A 23406-nucleotide genomic window follows, 5' to 3' on the forward strand; every position below is an offset into this window, starting at 1 on the left:
TTCACCCACTATATTACTATACAATTCTACTACATTTTGAAGCAGTTGTATTATTATTATTGCACTACTCTACTATTGCTCCACTATTTCACTATACTATTCGTTCACTATACTACTCTACTATACTACTATTACTCCACTATACAATTCACCCACTATTTTACTATACAATTCTACTGCAATTTTGAATCAGTTGTATTATTATTATTGTACTACTCCACTATTGCTCCACTATTTCACTATACTATTCGTCCACTATACTATTATACTATATTACTATACAATTCTACTGCATTTTGAAGAAGTTGTATTATTATTATTGCACTACTCTACTATTGCTGCACTATTTCACTATACTATTCGTCCACTATACTATATTACTATCACTCCACTATACTATTCATTCATTATATTACTATACAATTCCACTATATCTGGAATTAGCTGTATTATTATTATACTAGACTACTGTTACTCAGTTATTTCACTATACCATTTTTCCACTATACTACTCTGCTATACTACTATTACTCCACTATACTATTTATCCACCATACTACTATACAATTCTACTATATCTTGAATTAGTTATACTACCTTTATACTAAACTACTATTACTCAACTATTTCACTATACCATTCTTCCACTATACTATTCATCCTCTGTACTACTATACAATTCTACTATATCTTGAATCAGCTGTATTAATATTATACTATACTGCTATTACTCAACTATTTCACTATACCATTCTTCCACTATACTACTCTACTATTCTACTACTATTACTCCACTATACTATTCATCCCCTGTATTACTATACAATTCTATTATATCTTGAATCAGCTATATTATTATTATACTAGACTACTATTACTCAGTTATTTCACTATAACATTCTTCCACTTTACTACTATACTATATTACTATTGCTCCACTACACTATTCATCCACTATACTACTATACAATTCTACTATATCTTGAATCAGCTAAATTATTATTATACCATACTACTATTACTCAATTATTTCACTATAACATTCTTCCACTATACTACTCTACTATGTTACTATTCCTCTACTATACTACTATACAATTCTACTATATCTTGAATCAGTTGTGTTACTATTATGCTACTATTACTTCACTGTTTCACTACAGTATTATACAATTATTCAAACATTTTCCTAAGTGACCATTCCACTATACCATAACTCTGATCTGCTAAGTCACCATTCTGTTATATCGCCGTTTCTGATCCTTCACATCAACGTTGCAATTACAAACTTGCATTATGCCTTTTATATTAAAAATGAAGTACAAAAACAAATAACCACAGTATTAACTATGGCACACCATTACCACCATGGTTCTTTATACATATCCCCAAAATATGATATATGAATTGCAATCATGATATAAAATATGAAACCTGAGACCAGTTAGGTGAAAAAAAGTAAACGCGAGTTATGAGAAAGACTGTAGCCGCGCACTTGTCGAGTAGGCAAGGTAAAAAGGAACGAGAAAGAAAGAGAGTTACTGGCGGGAAAAACGGTGTCTTGGAAAAAGGTGCAAAGCCGACAGTATTCTTTGTAGCGGGGATATTCGCCTTCTGTGCCGAAGACCTCTCGCACTTCTTTACCTTTTACAGCCCTCTACCTCCGCGAGGGGGGTGTTCAGAAGCGGGGCTTCTCCTTCTCTTCAGACACCCTCCTACGATTTCTCGAAGCGTCTTCCTCTTTCTTAAACCTCGACGATTTCCACTTCCTTGCTCGCCTTCGTCTTCGTCGTTGCAACGATTACAGCGCAACTACTGTAGCGTCGACGAAGGCTGCCTCTAGTAGTATAGCCAGCTTACTTCTCCGCCCATGCTTGGATCCCTTGCTCGACAGCCACTTCTGCCACGAGATATTTACCAACATCCAAGATGGCGGCATAATCTTCCTGGCTTCTCCTCCAAAGTCGACGAGTCATCCACCGAGCCTGTCCCTTTTTTCCCCTCTGTCCTTCTTTTGCCCATAAACACTTTCATCCTTCGAGGCTCGTCGACTACGCCCTTATGGCCCGACCATAACTTCCCTTTTCCTTTCTTCCGATGAAGGAACTTCAACGCGAACAGATTTTATGGACGAACGTTGCATCGAGTTTACGATCGATTCTCTTCGTTTCGAGGTTACGTTTCTATGGATTTAAGTGATGGCTTGTTTGCGTGCGCTGCGTGGATTAATGGACGAGGGGAAGAAAGAGGGTTGTTTTTCAGGGGATATTTCTTCGATGTTTTTTGGTTTTAGGTGAGGAGGAAAGGTTTTAGGAAAGGTGCATGAATATGGAGGTTTAAGAAGAAATCTAGGGATAGTGGGATCTGTAGTAGGAATCTAGGGGAAAATAGGGAGATCTATTCAAATTTTTAAATTCCCTAAATCGTCAAGTTTCTGAATTTCTTAAATTCTTAAATTCCGTAGATCTTCAAGTTACTAAATTCCTTAAATTCTCAAATTCCCTAGATCTTCAAATCTTTGAATTCTTCAAGTTCTAAAATTCCCTAGATCTTTCATTTGTGAGTTCTCTATATTCTCAAATTCCCTAGATCTTCGAATCTTTGAATTCTTCAAGTTCTAAAATTCCCTAGATCTTTCATTTGTGAGTTTTTCATATTCTCAAATTCCCTAGATCTTCAAATCTTGCAATCCTTCATATTCTCAAGTTTTCTAAATATCAAATTTCCCTGAATTCCACAAATTCCCAAATTCCCTAAATTTTCAAAATCTCTAAATTCCTGAAACTGCAAATTCCCTAAATTTCTGAATTCTTCAAATTCTCCCTAAATTTCAATGTCTCTAAATTCCCCAAATCCTCAAATTCCCTAAATATTTAAATTTCTGGATTCCTTAAATTCCCTAAATCTCTAAATCTCTGAATTTCTCAAATTCCACAATTCCCTAAATTTCAAAATCTCTGAATTCTTTAAAATTCCCAAATTTCCACATTCCCTAATTCTGAAATCCCTAAATTCCCAAATTTGCAAATTCCCAAATCCTCAAGTTCCCATATCCCGAAATCCCTAAATCCCCAAATTCCCAAATTCTCTAAATCTCCAAATCTCCAAATCTCTAAATTCTTGATATCTCAAATTCTCTAGATTTCCAAAAATCCCCACATATCTGAAACCCCTAAATTCCCTAGATTTCTCAAACTTCCCAAATCCCCAAATTCCCTAAATCTCCAAATCTCTGAATTCCTGAAACCCCCAAATTCCCTTGATCTCCAAAAGCCCCCAAATCCTCTAATTCCCTAGATCTCCAAAAGCCCCCAAATCCTCAAATTCCCTAGATCTCCAAATATCTAAAACCCCAAAATTCCCTAGAATCTTCAAACCTCCGAATTCCCGAAACCCCCAAATTCCCTAGAACTTCCAACTCTTCAGACCCCAAATCCTCAAACCCCAAAATCCCCAAACCAAATTCCCAAATTATCCACCTAATCAAATTTCCAAGTTCTGAAATTCCCAAATTCGCATAATAATCTCCGATGTTCCTAAGCGCATAACTCCGCACGTGACAAGCTAATAAACTAGCGCGTAACTACTAATATCGAGTAATCACAGAATCTGGCTGGAGTCGAAGTAGGGTCGTCAGAGTATCGCGAGTAACGCGCGACTATATTAATAATAATTTCATTTGGCGCAGGATCGAGTGCAAGAGGGTGCTCGAGACTTTGGTCACGGAGAGCGATGACGGATTTGAAATTCAATTCGATGCAAATTCACCGACGGGGTAGACACTTACGGCTAACCGGCGAACAAGATCGAGGATTCGTCGCTTAGCGAGCTGTAAACACTCGTACCTTTTTTTTTATTCACCAGGCTTATGAAATATTGATAGGCCGCCATTGGCAAAGCGATCACGCTAACGATGTCGCTGATCAAGGGTTAAAACGCTTTGCACGGAATTACAAAACAGACTGCTTATCACGGCCCCTCCATTTTGCCAACTTGTCAAAAGCGATAAGGTGGCTGCCGATATTCCTCCAAATATAAATTTCTCATCTTCTGTATAATCGAGTATTTACAAATTTTTATCTTTCTTGTTTTGTACATATTTTTGGAAAGGCTATGTAATGATTATTTCTTACGTGATACGTAGAAAGATTTTTAATTTAAACATCAAGTAAATTATGATTCATCCAATCAATTAATCATTCATGCAATCAAATGATTAGCTAATCGACCAATTTATCTATCAGTCAATTTTTTAATCTTATACTAAATCTATAAACTAAGCAGTTCATTAGTCGACCAATCTATCAATTTGTCATCTATCAATTTATCATATATCAATTTATCATCTATCAATCTATCAATCTATCAGTCCATCAATCTATCAATGTATCAGTCCATCAATCTATCAATGTATCAATGTATGAATGTGTCAATCTATCAACGTGTCAATCTATCAATCTATTAATCTATCAATGTATTAATCTATCAATGTGCCAATCTATCAATGTGTCAATCTATCAACGTGTCAATCTATCAACGCGTCAATCTATCAATGTGTCAATCTATCAACGTGTCAATCTATCAACGTGTCAATCTATCAATGTATTAATCTATCAATGTATTAATCTATCAATGTGCCAATCTATCAAGGTGTCAATCTATCAACGTGTCATTCTATCAACGTGTCAATCTATCAATGTGTCAATCTATCAATCTATCAGTATGTCAATCTATCAATGTGTCATTCTATCAATGTGTCAATCTATCAATGTGTCAATCTATCAACGTATCAATCTATCACCGTGTCAATCTATCAATCGATCAATCTATCAATGTGTCAATCTATCAATGTATCAATCTATCAATGTATCAATCTATCAACGTGTCAATCTATCAATGTGTCAATCTATCAACGTGTCAATCTATCAATCTATCAATCTATCAATCCATCGCTATACCAAATTTCTTTCAATAATAATTAGAGTAGTGATTGATAGATTTCGATACTAATTTATAATCAAAAAACAAAATGTGCAATATATGAAATTTATAAAAGATGACATACAAAGAGATTGCGACAGGTGTGGATTGGCGAGGTTGCAAGTGTGCGCGCGTATATCAAGGAAAAGAGAACGCAACGGGCCAACGATCCCAATTATAAACATTTCTCGTGGCTTTTCAGAGCTACATTCGTCGAAAGAGGGAACATGTACAGCCGGTGCATTTCATAGTTCACGCACCCTCGGTACACTCTTCACGTTCTTCGACGTATACCGCCTCCATATCGCTCTTGGACCAAAAGTACTTTTCGTTTTCAAGTGCGTCCGAGCACATGCGGGTTGATTTTCTTCTTTCTTCCCCTTTTTCTCGCCCTCGCCTCGTTGCGTCACCTTTCATGGTTAGCTGGCACAGTGCTAAATCAACGACTGCTATTATCACTAAAGTAGGACCGCTTTTTTATTTATTTTCAATAGACAAATTTAGATTGATATCAATGTTGAATCAATTTGAATTCTTTGTACTTATGTTTGGAATATTATTGGATAAAAGGACACTTGTTATATTAATTTGAGGTTAGGATCAAAATTATTTTGTGAAAGTTTCATTAATTCTTTTAATACAAAATGGCTGTCATTTGAGGTTAGAGATCAAAATTATTATGTGAAAGTTTCATTAGTTCTTTTAATACAAAATGGCTGTCATTTAAGGTTAGGATCAAAATTATTTTGTGAAAGTTTCATTAATTCTTTTAATACAAAATGGCTGCCCTTTGAGGTTAGAGATCAAAATTATTTTGTGAAAGTTTCATTAATTCTTTTAATACAAAATGGCTGCCCTTTGAGGTTAGAGATCAAAATTATTTTGTGAAAGTTTCATTAATTCTTTTAATACAAAATGACTGCCATTTTATTTATTACAAATTAATTGTTAAAATAGAAGTATCGTGTAGTGGTAAAAGTACGCCATTTTGAAACTTAAGATTTAATGAAAATTACTGTAAAGGAATTGTAAATATTATGTCTGAGAATTCATGACAGAAAACTATTACAAAATGGCGCTTATAATACTTCAATTTAAAGCTTAAGATATACTGAAAAGGATCACATAGACATTTTGTCGACATTCTCAATACAAAATGGCGGGCTGTCATTTATAGTAAACCATGACAGTTTCTCAATATATAAAATGTAGAACGATTTGTTGACATAAAAGAATCACAAAATGGCACTTGTATTATATCAATGTAAAGCTTAAGTTCTCTAGAAATATCTACATTAAAGGTTTCATTAATCTTCTTACAAAATGGCTGACAATTAAAGTAAACAGTGAGTGGTATTGTGCCACATGTCAGAGTCAACTTCGTGACACAAAAGTAACACAAAATGGCGCTCATTGAATATCAATTTAAAGCTTACAGTGTCTCCAAAGTAAAAATAATACAAAATGTATAGATTAGCATCCTCAAAGAGTATACTAAGAATCTCAGAAAAGTCTTCAACCCCAAGACGGATAAATATTAAACTAAAATTGCATTAATTAAATTTTACCCAAAATAAATGAACCTCAATGTGTTCAGTACCTGAACTAGTTCCTACATTTCCACCTGCCTCCCAAAACTCCCCGCCACAAGAACCCCTCCATCAAAACACCAACCCTCCCAAAGTCGTCACAATTAAAAAAAAAGAAAGAAAATTTCAAATAACACGAAGCTGTCACGAATCACAATTTTCTCTCTATTATCTCGGTGTCCACCGATTCGTGTTTCACGCGAAGACGAAGGGCGGCTGTGCTCGGAGGGGGTAGTTGGTGGTATCTCGAGGAGAGGGCGGTCATTAAACCTGGCTGACACGAGGTTGCTGCGTAATCGCGACAGCAAGAAGGAAAGTATTTAGCCGGTTCAGAGGGACGAACAACGGGAAAACAGGCAGACGGCGAAGAGAGAAAACGAGAGAAAAGTGACACAGAGAGGGACGGAGGGACGGGAGGGTGATAATTTGTTAGCATGCGCGCACCCCAAATGCGCGAAATCCCGTCGAAGTGCGGCTCGTGCGCATTGTTTCCTTGTTTGCCAGGTGTTTCGAGTACTCGGGGCCGAGTGGGGGCCACGCCATTGTTACGAGAAGTCGTGCAACCGCTCGACAAAGCCGACGATCTAATGCTCTTTTATTGTGCATTGTGCTCGGCCAAATCAAGGAACGGGGAACACGGCTAACCGAGGGATCTACCCGCTTCGATACGATAGGGTGAGGTGCCACCGATCGAGCCAAAGAACGGCGGGGGCCGAGACCCGCGACGTGCTTTGTCAGTTCTTACTGCAACCTTTTATGAACACTCAATTTATTGCCGATTCTAAATAGATGCGAGGCAACATTTGTCGAGGATACATTTTACGTGACCTGATTTTTTTTTGGGTGCTTTGAGGAAAGATTGAGGGGTGGATTTAGGCCTCCAGCGCGGGTTTACGGTTTTTAGGATTTTTGGTATTTGGATATTTAGGTTTGGAGAGTAACTTGAGAATTTTGGTAATTTAGGGATTTGGAACTTTGGAGAATTTGGAAATTGGGGAATTGTGAGAATTGGGGATTTTAGAGAATTAGGATTCAGAAATTTGAGTTGAAACTTGAGATTTGAAGATTTGGACATTTGGGAAATTAGAGGGTAGGTGGTTACGAATTTTGAGATTTTGGGACTTGAGAAGTGGAGGACTTGGAATTAGAGATTTGGGGTTCGAGGATTTCGAAGTTTGGGAATTTGAAAATTTAGGGTTTTGGGGACTGGAGGATCTAAGTTTGGAGATTTGGGGATTTGGGAATTTTGAAACTTGAGAGTTTGGAGATTTGGGGATTTGGGAATTTTGCAACTTGAAAGTTTAGAGATTTGGGGATTTGGGAATTTTGAAACTTGAGAGTTTGAAGATTTGGGGATTTGGGAATTTTGAAACTTGAGAGTTTGAAGATTTGGGGATTTGGGAATTTTGAAACTTGAGAGTTTGGAGATTTGGGGATTTGGGAATTTTGCAACTTGAGAGTTTGGAGATTTGGGGATTTGGGAATTTTTAAACTTGAGAGTTTGGAGATTTGGGGATTTGGGAATTTTGAAACTTGAGAGTTTGGAGATTTGGGGATTTGGGAATTTTGAAACTTGAGAGTTTGGAGATTTGGGGATTTGAGAATTTTGAAACTTCAAAGTTTGGAAGTTTGGGGATTTGGGAATTTTGAAACTTGAGAGTTTGGAGATTTGGGAATTTGAGAATTTTGAAACTTCAGAGTTTGGAAGTTTGGGGATTTGGGAATTTTGAAACTTGAGAGTCTGGAAGTTTGGGGATTTGGGAATTTTGAAACTTGAGAGTTTGGAGATTCGGGGATTTGGGAATTTTGAAACTTGAGAGTTTGGAGATTTGGGGATTTGGGAATTTTGAAATTTGAAAGTTTGGAGATTTCGGAATTTTGAGACTTGAGAGTTTGGAGATTTGAAAATTTAAGAATTTCAAATTGAAAAATTTGAAAAATTGAAAACCTAAAAATTTGGAAACAGTAAGTTTAAAATTCATAAACATAGTCATAGATTTTTAAACTTCGAAGCCCCAAAAATTGACGAGTTCGAAAATTCAACAATTCCCAAATCTTCACATTTAAAAGTAGCTTTCAACTTTCAAAATTCAACCATATCCCCCACTATTTTCTATTTTTACTTAAACTATTTGAAAACACCCTTTATACTATCCCAACACTAAAAAAAATTCTGTAAAATCCTGTAAAATTGTGTAAAACTTCCTGACGCGCCGCAAGAGCCCCCAGCGCAGGAAAATATCGAGACTCCACAAGCACAGAAAAGATCATAACCTATAAAGATCATAAACTATACTACTCCCGTTATCGAAATAAAACAAATCGGTAATAACACAAAAGACAAACACTGAATTCTTCCAAAAGAAGTTTATTCTGTTTCAACATGTTTTAAAGTGAAAATTTCTTCGAACAGTACCATTCTTGTTATTTAGTATACTGCGGCTTATCTTCACCGGTAGGTTGACAATAATTCATGGAATAAATGGCCAGAATCCTGACACACAGTGGTCGTATTAAAAATGACAATTCTCACGATTATTAGTGTACTAAAATCATGAAATTAATTACGCTCTGCAGACATCTTGTTAACACTTTAATTGCCACTGGAGAAACGATTCCTTACAAAATAAATAAATATTAAATATTTTAATCCTTCATTTTGTTTAATGGTCTCAAATTATTACTGCAATTTTCCATTTTTTTTTTCTTTTAATTATTTTTAGCTAATAATTAATTGATTACTCTAATGGCAATTAATGTGTTAAGTAATAATTGATTACTGTAAACATCTTTATGCATCTTATACCGACTATATCCGTGTCTTGTGTCGTTTTCTGCGACCTTGCATTGCTGTCTATCGCGTGAACATCGAGATAAAAACACTGGTAATTCGCTCTGTTTTTGGTAAAAATCAAGCTTTGGTACAATTTATTCGAACGTCTTTTATTATTATATTGAAAGATAATAAACTGCGGGTGCGTAGTTTAATGATTTTAGAATTTTCAAATTTTCAAATCTTGGAATTTTTGAATTTTTGGATTAGAGAATTTTAAGAATTTTGGGATTAGAGAATTTTAAGAATTTTGGGATTTTGGGATTTTAGGAATTTTTTAATTTTGGGATTAGGGAATTTTAGGAATTTTGGGATTTTGGGATTGTAGGGATTCTAGGAATTTTTGAATTTTGGGATTTTAGGGATTTTGGGATTGTAGGGATTCTAGGAATTTTTGAATTTTGGGATTTTAGGAATTTTGCAATTTCGGGAATTTGGAATTATGGGATTTTGGAATTGTGAGAATTTGGAATCGTGGAATTTTGGAATTGTGGGATTTTGGAATCGTGGAATTTTGGAATCGTGGGATATTGGAATTGTGGGAATTTGAAATTGTGGGAATTAGGAATTGTGGAGTTTTGGAATTGTGGGAATTTGGAATCGTGGGATTTTGGAATCGTGGAATTTTGGAATCGTGGGATTTTGGAATCTTGGAATTCTGAAATCTTGGAATTCTGGAATCTTGGAATTCTGGAATCTTGGAATTCTGAAATCTTGGAATTCTGGAGTCTTGGAATTCTGGAATCTTGGAATTCTGGAATCGTGGGATTTTGGAATCTTGGAATTCTGAAATCTCGGAATTCTGGAATCTTGGGATTTTGGAATCTTGGAATTCTGAAATCTCGGAATTCTGGAATCTTGGAATTCTGGAATCTTGGAATTCTGAAATCTTGGAATTCTGAAATCTTGGAATTCTGAAATCTTGGAATTCTGGAATCTTGGAATTCTGGAATCTTGGAATTTTGGAATCTTGAAATTCTGAAATCTTGGAATTCTGAAATCTTGGAATCCTGGAATCCTGGAATCCTGGAATCCTGGAATCCTGGAATCCTGGAATCCTGGAATTCTGGAATCTTGGAATTTCAGAAATTTTGAAACTGAAACTTTGAAGCCTTGCAATTTCCCCTAAACAAAATTAAAAAAAATAAAGCAACAATCTAAAATTACTTCTCCCTTAAAAATTACACACCTATCTCATTTTCAATTATAACAATAAAAAACGTTCCCGTATAAATTATGCATTTTTGTAGAATTACAATGATTTTAGTCATATATTTCCTTCTCACAGTGAGAATATTGATCTCGTCAAGTATACAATGAAAAATCGGTTTCAGTTCCTGAAATTCTCTTCAGAATTTTTCTTTATTGATCTTGCAGTTCCATAATATAAATTGATGTTGCAGAAAGTGTACCTTTCTCGACAGATAAAGAATTGTCTTCGATGAAGTTGTAAGTAATTCAATATTAGCTGAGTTAGAAATATATTTTTCGCGTCTATAATTATAAATAAATTTGATAAAATTGTTTAAACAGACGAAGATGGATACCTTTATCAGTCTAATCGTTTGCATCTTCGATCGGCAATCATTGATCGAATCGCTTCCCCGATTTACAAAATAAAACTATCGATTTTTGTTTTCAATAATAGCGTGACAACTCTCAAATAAATAAAATAATTTAACTTAAATGAAAGTGGCCAATTAAATTTAGTGGCAAATTTAAAAATTTTAAGTAATTAAAAAATTTTTAAAACTTAAAATTTTTGAAATTAGTAAAAAATGAAATTTGAAACAATTTGCAGTAATTTCAAAATATTTGTAAATCACAAAAATTGCAGTTATCAAAAAGTATTAATCGGGCAATTGATCGGAGAATAATTTACACAACATTTTTTCGTTACGAGGGTCGTAAGGGTATTATTGAACACAAAAAGATAGAACATGTGCAGGGAGCGTCCATCACCCTTATAATTCAACAAGAATACATCTCGTACCGACTGGAAACGAATAAAAGCCATCCAGTTCTGATTCCTCGACAAGTTCCAAACAATAGCTATCGAATAAGATCTCTTCAGACTTTGATGGTTCAGATTTTTGCATTTGGAGATGTTCGAAATTGGAGGATAATTTTATCCTCTAAAACGTGCAACTAAAATACTCAGACTTATTAGTTAATTTATATAGTTTTACAAATTAAATATTATGTCGAATAATAAATACGTAACATAGAGTGCGATAATATATAAATAAATTAAAAATATACAATGAATTGTATAACTTCCACTGGATTGCTTATAAAAAATATAAATTATTTTATAATTGTTCACAATTAATTCATTAGAAATAAATACAACTTGTACAGACTAGAGATGATTAAACTAGTTAGCCGCCATTTTATAAAAACTAACCTCAAAGCAATCCACTTGCATTTGATTACAGAACATGAGATCATTAACATAAATACTGGTCAACAGAATAAAATAACAATCTAAATGCCAACAACTCCAAATGCAATCCAACCGCATTTTCCAAAATACCTAAAGCTCCTCGAGCATGACTAGCATCATAGTATCAAACGAACAAAGCAAGAACGCGATAACTATGCTCGTTGATCAGGAATAAAAGCGCCGTGTAAACCACGCTAAAACAATTTACCACACATATACAGATCCCTGTCGGCAACTAGATATCGCGCTAATAACATTATGTACAAATTTGTTAAAACAATGACTAGATGATCGCACCGACATTTCCCCAGCCCAACAACGAATGATCGAAGATGATCGCAAGCAAACACGCTCCCTCCATCCATCAAACTCAAACGATGTGTCCGAACAACCGAGGAAAACACGAAGATCTGGAATGATTTAGGACCCCTGACATAGACACCCGGTCGATGAAGAGCACCGAAGTCTGTTCGTGGCAAGGTTACAAGAGGAACGCGAGAACCGAGGCAGACGTTCGAAAAATCACGTCGCAATGTCCAGCACCGTACGCAACTCGAGCACCCTTGAGAACCCATCAATTGAAGAAGTCATCGTCATCGAACGGGTCGCTCTCCCTGACAAATATGTTCACGGACTCGGACTTCCTGATGTACTGCTCGCTCCTGGACTTGTTGTTGCTGTTGTTGTTCCCGGCGCTGTACTTCCCCTGCCGCGAGTGGTTCTTCAGCGGCAACGTGGTGGACCGGTGATCCGACACGTTGTCCTCGAGTTCCGATTTGAACGTGAACGCGTCGTCGTCGTCGTATCTGAGGTCCCCGTTAAAGTAGGAGTCGCGTCCACTGTCCTCGGACACGAAGCCGTCAGCCGTCTGGTGGCCCTCTTTGCTGTCGCAGGGTAGCTCTTCAGGGGTGGCCTTCAGCTCGGAGGATAACCTCTGGCGGTCGGACGTGTCGCTCATCCCGCTCGCCGAGGGCGTCAGATCGTCCTCGAAGTAGCTGGACCTCTTACTGTACTCTCTTTGGACTTCCTTCCTGGGCAGCTCCTTCGAGTACCTCTTGCTGGAGGAAGGACTCGGAGGTGGTTGTTGCTCCATGTCGGAGCGGATGCGTGGCTCCACCGTGGCTAAGGACTCGACTGTAGACGGATCAACGTGCTCTATACTTTGAGCAAAATCGTCCTCGAATGGACTCTGGGTCTTCGCGTGCGGCTGCCGTGGTTTATGCCTGGGCACCTTCTTCCGGTGCAGGCTCTCTGTCTTGGTATCTGGCCCCTCGGACCAGTAGGGTCTCTCCGCCCAGCTGTCGTACTCCTGATCGCTGCCCCAGTAGCTCTCGCGACTCCTGGAGCGCTGGGAGGACCGGGGATATGGGTCTGTGTCGTTGTCGCTGCACTCGGATCTGGAGGCACCGAATTTGCCGCGGGATTCGGGGTAAACCATGTCCGCATTGCGGCCCTCGTTCGCGCTGTTCGGCCTTTTGGGCCAGTACCTCTTCCTGGTGATAAGACCGCATACGGAGTCCTCGGGTCTCTCGTACTCCTCATCCCACGTATAAACTTTCGATGACGAGTGATAAAGATCTGGTCTGAAAAAGTATAAACTCTCTCTGGTGCCGTCGGGTTCTAGTTGTTCCGCCGGCATCCGCCTACTCGGGTATCTGATCTCGTCCTCCCATCGTCTTCTCTCGTATATTCTCCTGGGCCACCTGTCCTCTTCGTCGTAGCCCATACTCTCTTGGCTCCCGAACCTGTCGTCCTTCCACAGCATCATCTTCCGCTTCCTGTCGTCGTCGTAGAACGGGCCGTGTTCGTGCGGCCAATTCCAACGTTGAGGTTTAGGTCTGCACTTCCAGTGAGCCTCGTACTGGTCCTCGTCGTCTTTGTACGGCATCTTCCGATGAGGATAGCGTCTGGATTCCTTCTCCCATTGACCCTCGTCGTGCCATGGAGAGAACTCCCGGGTTCTGTGATAAGGATTCTTCATCCACGCTGCCTCCATAGACTTCTCCACCATCCTATCCCGGAAACTCCTGTCCCTCTTGTTCCCAGAACTCATTCGAGGAGCGTCCATGCGGGGAGGGTCGATTCTGGGAAGACGACTGCACCAAAATCTTTCGTCCCCTCGTACCCTGCCGTTGCTTTCCTCGCTCTCTTCTTCGTCCTTCCACTCGTTGTCGCTGTCTCCGGACTGTCGATACATACTCCCTTTGAACGATGGCTCTTTGTGGAACTCCTTGCCGTCTGGGGACCACGGGGAAGTTCCACTTATCGAGTGAGGACCTTCGCAGGGTCTGTCTGAAACGAATAAACCTGTGTCAAACTTGGCCCAGTTGTCATCCTTGCTGTCGTCCCTTTCTTGTTTCAACTCCGCGAAGGGGCAGAAGATGTCTTCTGGGATCAACAGTTTAGACGCTCGTTGCTTATCGTACTTCATCTTGATCTCGTCGAAAAGCTTCTGCATTTTCGGCTTATCCTCCTCCTCCTTAGCCTGCTTCTTTGGACTGGATAAAGGTGGTGTGTCAGAGAACAGGTTCAATAGCTCTACTTCGGCAGAAGTCTTCGATTGGGACGGCTGAATCACGGGGGATGCACGTGGAGAACTCGATAGATCGTCCTCGGTCTGTTTAACCGGTTCTGGCTCGCCTATGATTTCGCGCAGAGCTGCATACTTGTCGCTGGAAGTCGACACGGACGTCTTCACCTCTGTTTTCTCCACGATCACGGAGCCATTCGTCTCCTCGGCGCTGGTCTCCGTGGCAGGTTTATCGGAGTCTTCGTTGGAACTCGGTTTACCAATAGACTCCTTGTCATCGGCTTTCTCTTCCATCTCCATGGAGCTGACTCTCTCAAAATCTTCCTCGTTCTCCGTGGTGGCCTGCTTCGTCAACAAATCCGTCGCAGCTTCTATTTCGGTCATCGAATCTACTCTACCCTCAGTTTCCTCGGACTGGCTCTTCTCGAACGCTAATCCCGTAGAAGATTCGCTCGCCTCTTCCGTTTTTGCACTAGATGGCTCCTCCTTCGTCAGATCCTCGTTACTGGGCGGAAGTTTCACGGTCAAATTCACGAGAGAAGCCAGTGACTCCGTTCTGCTGTCCTCGCAAGATTCTTGTTGCTGAACCATTTCAAAGTCCTCCTTGGACACCGAAGACGTCTCCTCTTCAGCTGTCTCCTGCATTGTAGTTTCTTCATTCTTTTCTAACTGTTCCAATTCCAGCAACTCCCGGAAAACAGCATACTTATCATAAGTAGCTGCTTCCTTGGTTTCCTGCTCGGTACTAATAGTGCTGAAAGGTTGATTGTCGATGTACGGTTTTGGTTGCACGTTGGACATCGGTTGCGGCTTGTATGCCTGCTCTTGTTTAGCAGGAGTCTGCTCCTCCGTATCACTGGAAGCCGCCTCCTTGGCTGAAAGAGTCGTCAGACACTCCGTCAGTTGCTGAAGAGTCAAACTGGTTAACTCTTTGACTGTCATCCCCAAACTATGAGCTAACTCGTCCAAGTTCGAGGACGTCAACTGACTGAGGGTGATGTCCAACGAAGGCTTCGTCTTCTTCGGGCCGGTCGATGTGTTCGTACTAGTAAAAAACGTAGACAAGTTCGTAGTAGGCACCATGGAGCTGAAGGAATCCTCGAACGTCGTTGTGGTCATCGATCCTATCAGATCAGACCTGTTAGACGTTTGAACGGGAGGACTGAAATTGTCGTCGAACTGACCCTTCACCTCACCGACGGGACTCTTGCTTCTGTCCTTGGTGGCAACAGGTTCGCGTTCAGGGAAGTCGTAATGGAAGTACTCGGTGTGCGGGGGCCTCGGAGGCGGCTTCATCGCCGCTCTGACTCCTTGCTTCTTGGGCGGCAGGGGCGGTGGATTAATCACGATGTTACCAACCCCTCGTGGAGGCGGCTCAGGTACCAATTCCAATTCGGCGGACGAAGTAGACAGTCTTGAATTCGCATCCGATGAACAGGACTTCAGCGGAGATGCCGGCGACTCGTTAGCCGTTGAGAAATCGACCGGGAACGGTTTGTCCATGGACTGCGGCTTACTGCTCGACAGGTCCATGTCGAATTCCTTCTTGCGCGCGGATTTGATAGGGCTGGGTAGTTTCACTAGGCCATGCATGGACTCTGTAGAGTCCTTGTCCATTCGACTAAGCAGGGACACGCCTCCAGACACAGGAACAGTGGGCACTGCAGGGGTTTTCGAGGAAGCATCTTCAGGTGGCAGAGACACGGAGAGTGGCTGATGATGTGCTGGTCTTGCCACGCTTTCTACTCTCCGCGACGAATCAGTAGACGCAAACTGAACCGCCTCGTTTTCATCGAATCGGTCAAAGTTCGCGAAGTTGCTATCGTCGAACTGATTGTCCTTCGATATCAGATCGTTTCGTACTTTCACCGACTCCAGAGGATCCGAGAGCTCATTGAAGTTCGTTGCGAACGTATCTGCCGAACTGGTAGGGACCAAATCCTTCAAGACTTTCTTGGGAGGATTCTTGAGGTGTTGGAAGAAGTCCTTCTTGTCAACGTACGGTTTGATCAAGCCAGTTCCTAGCGGATCCAGTTCTGTGAAGACGTCTATCTGGGGACTTTTGGCTCGCGTCTGAAACAATGACCGATCAGAGAATTAGTATGACTGGATTATTTAAAATGCGACATATTCTAAGCAACAGATATTTACCTCTTCTACTTCCTTTTTTACGGGTGTATTCTTCGGCGAACCAGTCAACTCGCTGTCGCTGAAGAGGTTCTCAGCTTCCTTATCAAACCACTGCATTGAACTTTGAAGCGGCGGCGTTTTACTAGTTATGGTTGTCGCAGGACTGGACGTAACCGACGACTGAGGACCCGGAACCGTCTGCTGTCGCTCTAGGTGTCCCCTTTTGGAGGATGAGGGCGGAGGCGGTAAAATTGGTCTCACGGTATCGTCCAACTGCAACTTAAAATCACGCGATACGAATTATTGATATTGCATGTATTAGTATTGATACAGGGTAACTATTCAATTATTAAACTGAAAGTACTTTCATGTTCGCGAACGAGTCACCGAAAGGATCGGTTTCAAAGAGATCATCGGCGGAAGCGGTTTGATTTTCGGGAAAAATCTTGTCCATATGGTGAATTCCTTGTTGCAGGGAGTTCAATTCGAACTGTATATCAAGCAAGTCCGCAATTACGCCACTTTGCGACTCGTTTCGTTTATCAGTAGTGTTATCTACTTCTGAACTCGTGTTCCTTACTCGGTGAATCGATGACTCTGATCCTGCTGCGCCCTATTAGGAGAAAATATTGTTATACTACGTCTATATCTAATATTATTAGATACGCTAAAAACTTCTAGTATACTATTGTTCTTTAATAGTCTGACTAAAAGCGATTTATGTCAGTGATTTAAATCACCTTAGTGTCAGGTGTGGGTTCAGTGAAAATGCCTCCAGTATGAAATTTGATAACGTTTATGGCGTTCTGTTCCAAATGTTGCTTCGTTAACTCGATTTCCTTCTTTTTGAGCTCAAAGACCACTTGGAAAAGATCTCGCATCGCGATGACTACCTGAAAGGAGAATTATGAAATTTTAACTTTACTTTTGTCAGAGTCAAAAATTGTAATTCTTCAAAATTTTAAAATTACCAAATTCTCAGATCCTAACTTCCTAAATTTCCAGATCCCTAAATCTCCAAAGTACCTCCCCCATTTTTTCAATAAAAATCAAACTCATTTTTCCAAACATTTTTTACACAAAGGGGAAGAGTGAGAATTAAATAAAGTTAAACTCGAAGAAATTTCAAGCTCTTTTGAACTCGGCACAAAGGGATTCGCGTGTAATCGAACAATAACCTCCCGCAGTGTATCATTGGGGCGGTAGAGCCGATTCGTGTAATGCAATTATTTACATACCCCTCCGGAATTACCGAGCTACGAAGTCGATATTGCTTCTACGGATTGGACAAATATCATTTTCGGCTCCCTTGTCTTGCTAAAACGAATCGTTAACGATAAACGATCCGTATTCGCGCAAGAACGGTTCTTCAATCGAATCAACGCACAGAAGATTGTCCTTCGTTTCTCAAAGGCAATACTCGATTATTTTTACGTTCGTCTGTTGCTACGTTCATTAATGAAGGTATAAATTACTACTGTTCGGGTGTGGCGAACTGTGAGATACTTGATGAAGTTCATTTAGTTCAATTTTGGAATGAACGAGGAATTTTGTTCACTGATTTTATTTTAAGGATAGTCATACCAGTACTTGTCTTTTGTAATGTCAGAATATATGTATAATAGTGTGGTATAGATATCTGTTTGTAGGTATGTATAAAATTATACATTAGTATAGAATACATGTATAGTAGTGTAATATAATAGTTAGAGAATTATTTATGATTGTAGCTATCAATAAAAATATGTACAACAAAGTTTAATACTCTGTTCTTACTTGACTCGCTGCTTTATCTGTCTTGATACCAAAGAAACGATGACCAGTGTCCGGTGACCCAAAAATATATCCAAAAGCTCTAGAATCACTCATGTCCTGTGCGATGAACGATATTTTATGTACAGGATGGTGGTAGAGGCAGTCCTACAAAATACAAGACGCTGTTAAACCTTCAAAACTTAACAAAATTAACTAATTCTTTGCTCATGTCAAAATGTAAAATGAAGTAAAGATTGTGAAAATGTAAAATGAAGTAAAGATTGTGATACTAACCCCAGACTTCTCATCCTTCAAACGCAATCCATCGATGCTGACCTGGACAGCGATTCGTTGTTTATGTTCTCCAGCCGCCCGAATCGCCATCTTCAGATCGGCCAAAGCTGCCTGGCACATCCGGTCCCCACGTGCTTCCGACACTTCCAGTATACCGATCAACTTCGCCTTGAACGACACACCTTCCCCAAGAAATCGGGTTGGCTCGTTCTTGACTGAAATACAGAATTGAATCTCCATTATAGAAAACGTATTAGACGCATATTCTATTATCATATATCTCGGGATATAGTATTATTGAATTTGAAGCAGCAGGGGTGCGAAATGATCCGTCCACGGGGCTTTTGAAACCACTCGAACAAACATTGATCGGTCGTACGATCAATTTGCTGGACGAAAGCTTGGAACGAGATTTTTTCGAGTGTCCTCCACATAAGCAATTTCACTTTCGTGATTCATCTAATAATTTCAAATACTCTCTATTTGTAATGTAAAAAATTTATACATTGATATTATGTATATTACAACATGATAATTTCTTAATGTATATGAAAAGAGAAGATTTAAAAATATCACAGAATTACACTTATATAAAACTGAAGATTGTTGTTTAATAAAAATAACTATCTAGTTTCAACAATGCTCATAAATTTGATTTATTCCTAATTGTAATGAATACTGTCTATAAATTGTAAAATGTGCATTGTGTCATTGTTTAAACATTAAACCAGCCAAGTGGTAATGAGAATATTTGTGCCCATATTAGTGCACTTTAAGCATTAATTTGATACATCAGACTTCCACCATGTTCCAACATTTAAACCTTAATGCATATAAAGTTATAGATGTACCTGACGCACATCGTTTGCTTGTAACAAACATGAAGGTTCATAATTCTGACCCAGTGAGTCAACATTGTTGAAGAATCAAACGCAACGCGTATCAACAGCGTTGAAGATATTCGAATCCGCTCGTTGATCAGAACTCTCCCCTGTTCAGGCTTAATCTTTCAGGCTCGTATCGTCGCGGTGGATGATTTGCCTTTCCACGGACAATTTATCGAAATCCCCAGCGTGGCGCAGAGCTTCTTTACGCACACTTCCGACGACCCCTCGTCAACTTTTAATAGCCACGACCACACCGGCACATTTGTTTGAACGTACTCTAGTGCGGCTCAAGTGGAGAACGCCAACTGTCGATACTTCAGACCGCGATCCGGATAACCAATTCATACTGTGTGCCCTTTTCTCCTCGTCCCGGTCACCTTGCCGCGCCCTTTTCCTTTTCTGGTTCCGCCGAGCGCATGCGAAATCTCTGAGCGTTTGCTTCGCACTGTCACAACAAAACTCCACGCGCGAAATGCCGGATCAATAAAGTATAGGATGAGTCATCTAACTCAGGAACCACCGATATCATCGACATTCTGGTATTGGTATTGGCAGCCGGGCGGCCAAGACACTGGGTCATGTGCTCAGGTACATTCTCAGAAACTTTCTGTACATTCAAAAAATATAGACTTTCAAATTTGTAACTTTGAAAATGTAACCTTATTTTCAAATTTAAATGAAATGAATGAATTCCAAATTTTCTAACTTGGCTGCAGGTTAATTTATCTTGTTTAATGACAATGTTATAATGTCCATGTGATGTCCAATTTATCTTCAACATATGATGAAAACTTACGTGACAGGTCCACTCCTAATAAATGAAGGATATTTTGTAGCATTTGTTAATTGCTGAAGAATGAATTTAACCTTGTATGTAGGTTAACATTTGCTATGAATTTGTTTAGCAATGAAGCAGTTGGAACAGGTGTTACTTCTCTTTTGATCCGCTTGGGTGCCTGCACAGCCGATTGCCTATTGTCAGGCGCCCCAGACAAAAGGGCTTCAAAGGAAACTTGAGTTTACTGACTTGTGTAGAACTGTTTCTTTTGTTTCGTGCTCACGAAGCATTCCGTGGACTAATAAACTTTATTCAACAAAATTGCACAAAGAAGTTTGGAAAAAAGAAAACAGAAAAGATTGCATGAATGACTCCTTCTTGCAAGTGTAATTAACGGCAAGCTGAAAACAAAATAAAACTTAGTTCCTATCTAAACGATATGATAAAGTAAAATAAAAATGTATAAAATAAAAATGTGTAAAATGTAAATAATTTAAAAATTGAGTAACAATTTTCAGTACGCACAGAAAGGTGTAGGTGCTGCCATCTAGCGGCGTCAATGTGTACTAAGACATCAACAAACTGCGTTACCACAGTCGGTAACCGAAAAAAGACTAGCGCGAAAAGTACAAAATAATTTTTTGAAAAAGACTATTTGCTATAAAACCACTTCCTAGGTTTCTAAAATACATAACACATTAAGCACACATCAAATTACTCCGTCGGACTCGAATCAAGCGACCGGTCACCTTTCTCCCTCTGAAATAGGGGAAGCCATATTCGAAGGCTCCTGATCGATCTACGAGGGTGATATCACAACGTAATGCTTAAATTGTTTAAAATTCCACGAAATGAGCCCAAAGATTCTATTCAGCTCGTGTACATCCCTGATTCGAATCACAACGTGTACACCAAGACCACAAAATGACATCGAACGTATTAAATCGCAGGGGGTTGATTTCATCAGTTACTCACACTTGCACGGACTGTTTTTCTTCCGTAAGGTCTGCATCGATAGTTCCGTGTAGGCGACGAGAGAGTATCGGATATTTGGAAAGAAAATGTTACCGATCTTCTCTCTCGGCGCACCCTTGGCCGTCGTACTATCGTGGCTAGAGAATTCTTCAACACAGACACATGTCGCTCGCGTCTTCTCCCTCTGTTTCTACGATTTTTCTTCCGTCACTTTCTTTCCCTTCCTCTCCTTCTAACCCTCTCCTTCGCTCCCACTCCTTTTGCCTCCGCCGTTGTATTACTCTCTTCGAGTTACTCCCTCTGTCTCCCTCGATTTGTGTATTTCCACAGAAGTACGAGGTTGGCGGGTTTCACATATGGTCGGTGCTGTTTGCACAACGAACGCGATATCACCTCGTCGCAGGCAGCCAAGGGAACACCGAGATCGCGCGGATACGGTTCTGGGATCGGTTTTTCGCGAAACACGCACGTCGCGTCAAAATACGAACGAAGTAACAGCTGCCTCTGCCGGCACGGGTCACCCATGTTAGCCTCTCTTATTGATCAATAATATACAACCATCTAGTACGTGGCGTCGTCGCTTCGGGGCCACAGAGAACATTTCCCGCTTCGCGCATCACGCTTTTCCGTCTTACGACTTTTCAACTTTTCTTCCTGTCAGCACCTATAAGATGAAGATTGTCATTCGTGAATACCTATAAGTACGTAATCTTGGTGACTTCTACTTTTTTATTGTAGTGATATCGACCGAGACGAATCATCGATAGGTTGACTTACTTTTATTGTACGGGGTAATTTTGTGGCGGTAGTGTTGCTCGACGGTTTACCCCTGCGCGAGGTGTGCACATGCGCAGAAAGTGGGCAGGGCTGGCGCTAGAGATTGTGGGGCCCAGGGTGAAAATCGATATTATTGAGAACATGGATATATTGCCACATGTTGTATCATCGAGAGCTGTATCGATGCGTTGAAATATCAGCTCATTGCATATTACATTACCCACACGTTTTAAGAACGGATATAATATCCTGCGTATATTGAAGCCACGTGCACATAACAATAAATATGTATCAATTTATTGCACTGTTATTTTAAATGAAAATTACGGAAGACAAAATACGTATATAATGACGGAGAATAATATATTGGCAGGAAATAAAGAAATATAAAATTAAAATTGATAATATCCGCATTAAAATACAATTTTGTACTTTGCATTTGAACCATTTATATTCTCCAATTCAATAACATGAATTATATGCAAATTATATGTTTCCTCAATTTATATTGAAAATTAATATCGTGGTAAGAATTAATAATTACCAAAGAAGTAGAAATGTGTTCTAGTATAACGTTCAAAGATGGCGCTCTTTTTTACGCGCGAAAATTTTTGAATAATCAACCCTTCGACATATAAATTAAATGAAGCTATATTCAAATAGATAATACATGTATAAAACGGTTATTCATTGCACAACCGAGAGTACGAATATCGCAATTATCATAATTTTGCCATCAATAACAATTATTTAATATTTCGTATTTTTATATTTATTCAATATGAAGAACGTTATTGATCCGAATTATTATCAAATTCATCAAACTAAGCATCCTTATCACTTGAAAAATGCTTACACTTCAATTTTTATATTTTTATCGCAAATACTATGTCAGCTCCATCTATGCTGTTTCCTACGAACACAATATTTCACAGATTACGCAATCTTAGCGCCACTAGACGCTTCTTGTATATATTACAGCGAAGTTGAAGGTTAAATGGATTGAATGCAATGTTTTTAACATGTAAAATGTCATTGCATACGTACATTTGCCTTTCTAATGAAACATTTCGTTACATCTGGATGATAAAACTAATTTATGACTACATACAATTTTAATGAAGTTGAAACAACGTAATACTTGACTACACTAATAGCAAAGATACCGTGTGTTGCACTTATTTTGTTACATTGTCGATAAATATAATTTTATTCTTCCATTGATAAATGAAACGAATACTAAAAAAATAATAGTGTGGAAATTAAAAGTTTGACGAAATAAAGGTTTATGAAAATTTATTTTAATAATGTGAATTATATATTTATATAGATTTATATAAATTAATACACTTTGTTGAATAATATATATATATATATAACAATTTAAATGTGAGCAATAGGTTTAATGAAAAATCTATTTCAATTTTTTAAT

The 23406-nt window shown here is 39.1% G+C and overlaps 1 protein-coding gene across 6 annotated transcripts; it reads right to left on the reverse strand.

Moving 5' to 3' along the window:
- Window positions 1–8921: 8921 nt before the first annotated feature.
- On the reverse strand, window positions 8922–21958 carry Dab (DAB adaptor protein). Of its 6 annotated transcripts, none has more exons than XM_076539894.1 (10): window positions 21198–21958; window positions 20748–20903; window positions 20241–20623; window positions 19721–20051; window positions 18558–18772; window positions 18285–18428; window positions 17249–17401; window positions 16873–17121; window positions 16530–16787; window positions 8922–16451 (listed from the first exon to the last, which is right to left on the reverse strand). In XM_076539894.1, the coding sequence occupies exons 5-10, from the start codon at window positions 18675–18677 to the stop codon at window positions 12423–12425; spliced, it is 4953 nt and encodes a 1650-aa protein (XP_076396009.1). In that variant the 5' UTR covers window positions 18678–18772; window positions 19721–20051; window positions 20241–20623; window positions 20748–20903; window positions 21198–21958; the 3' UTR covers window positions 8922–12422. The 6 variants fall into 6 exon arrangements, with proteins under 6 accessions (XP_076396009.1, XP_076396007.1, XP_076396006.1 ...); XM_076539892.1 differs by having other exon boundaries at window positions 19409–20051; XM_076539891.1 differs by lacking the exon at window positions 19721–20051.
- Window positions 21959–23406: the final 1448 nt, after the last annotated feature.

Source organism: Megachile rotundata, chromosome 14 (genome assembly GCF_050947335.1).
Source record: "Megachile rotundata isolate GNS110a chromosome 14, iyMegRotu1, whole genome shotgun sequence".
NCBI classification, from domain to species: domain Eukaryota; kingdom Metazoa; phylum Arthropoda; class Insecta; order Hymenoptera; family Megachilidae; genus Megachile; species Megachile rotundata.

What these genes read in the sequence shown, in the direction of transcription:
- Dab (XM_012288829.2), bottom strand. Translation starts at nt 20,283, where the DNA reads ATGCTACAAAATATCCTTCATTTATTAGGAGTGGACCTGTCAC. An exon ending in ACTCGTTCGCGAACATGAAA is followed by an intron (nt 16,788 to 16,872) that starts GTACTTTCAGTT and finishes CGTGATTTTAAG; the next exon opens with TTGCAGTTGGACGATACCGT. An exon ending in TAAAAAAGGAAGTAGAAGAG is followed by an intron (nt 16,452 to 16,529) that starts GTAAATATCTGT and finishes TCATTGTTTCAG; the next exon opens with ACGCGAGCCAAAAGTCCCCA.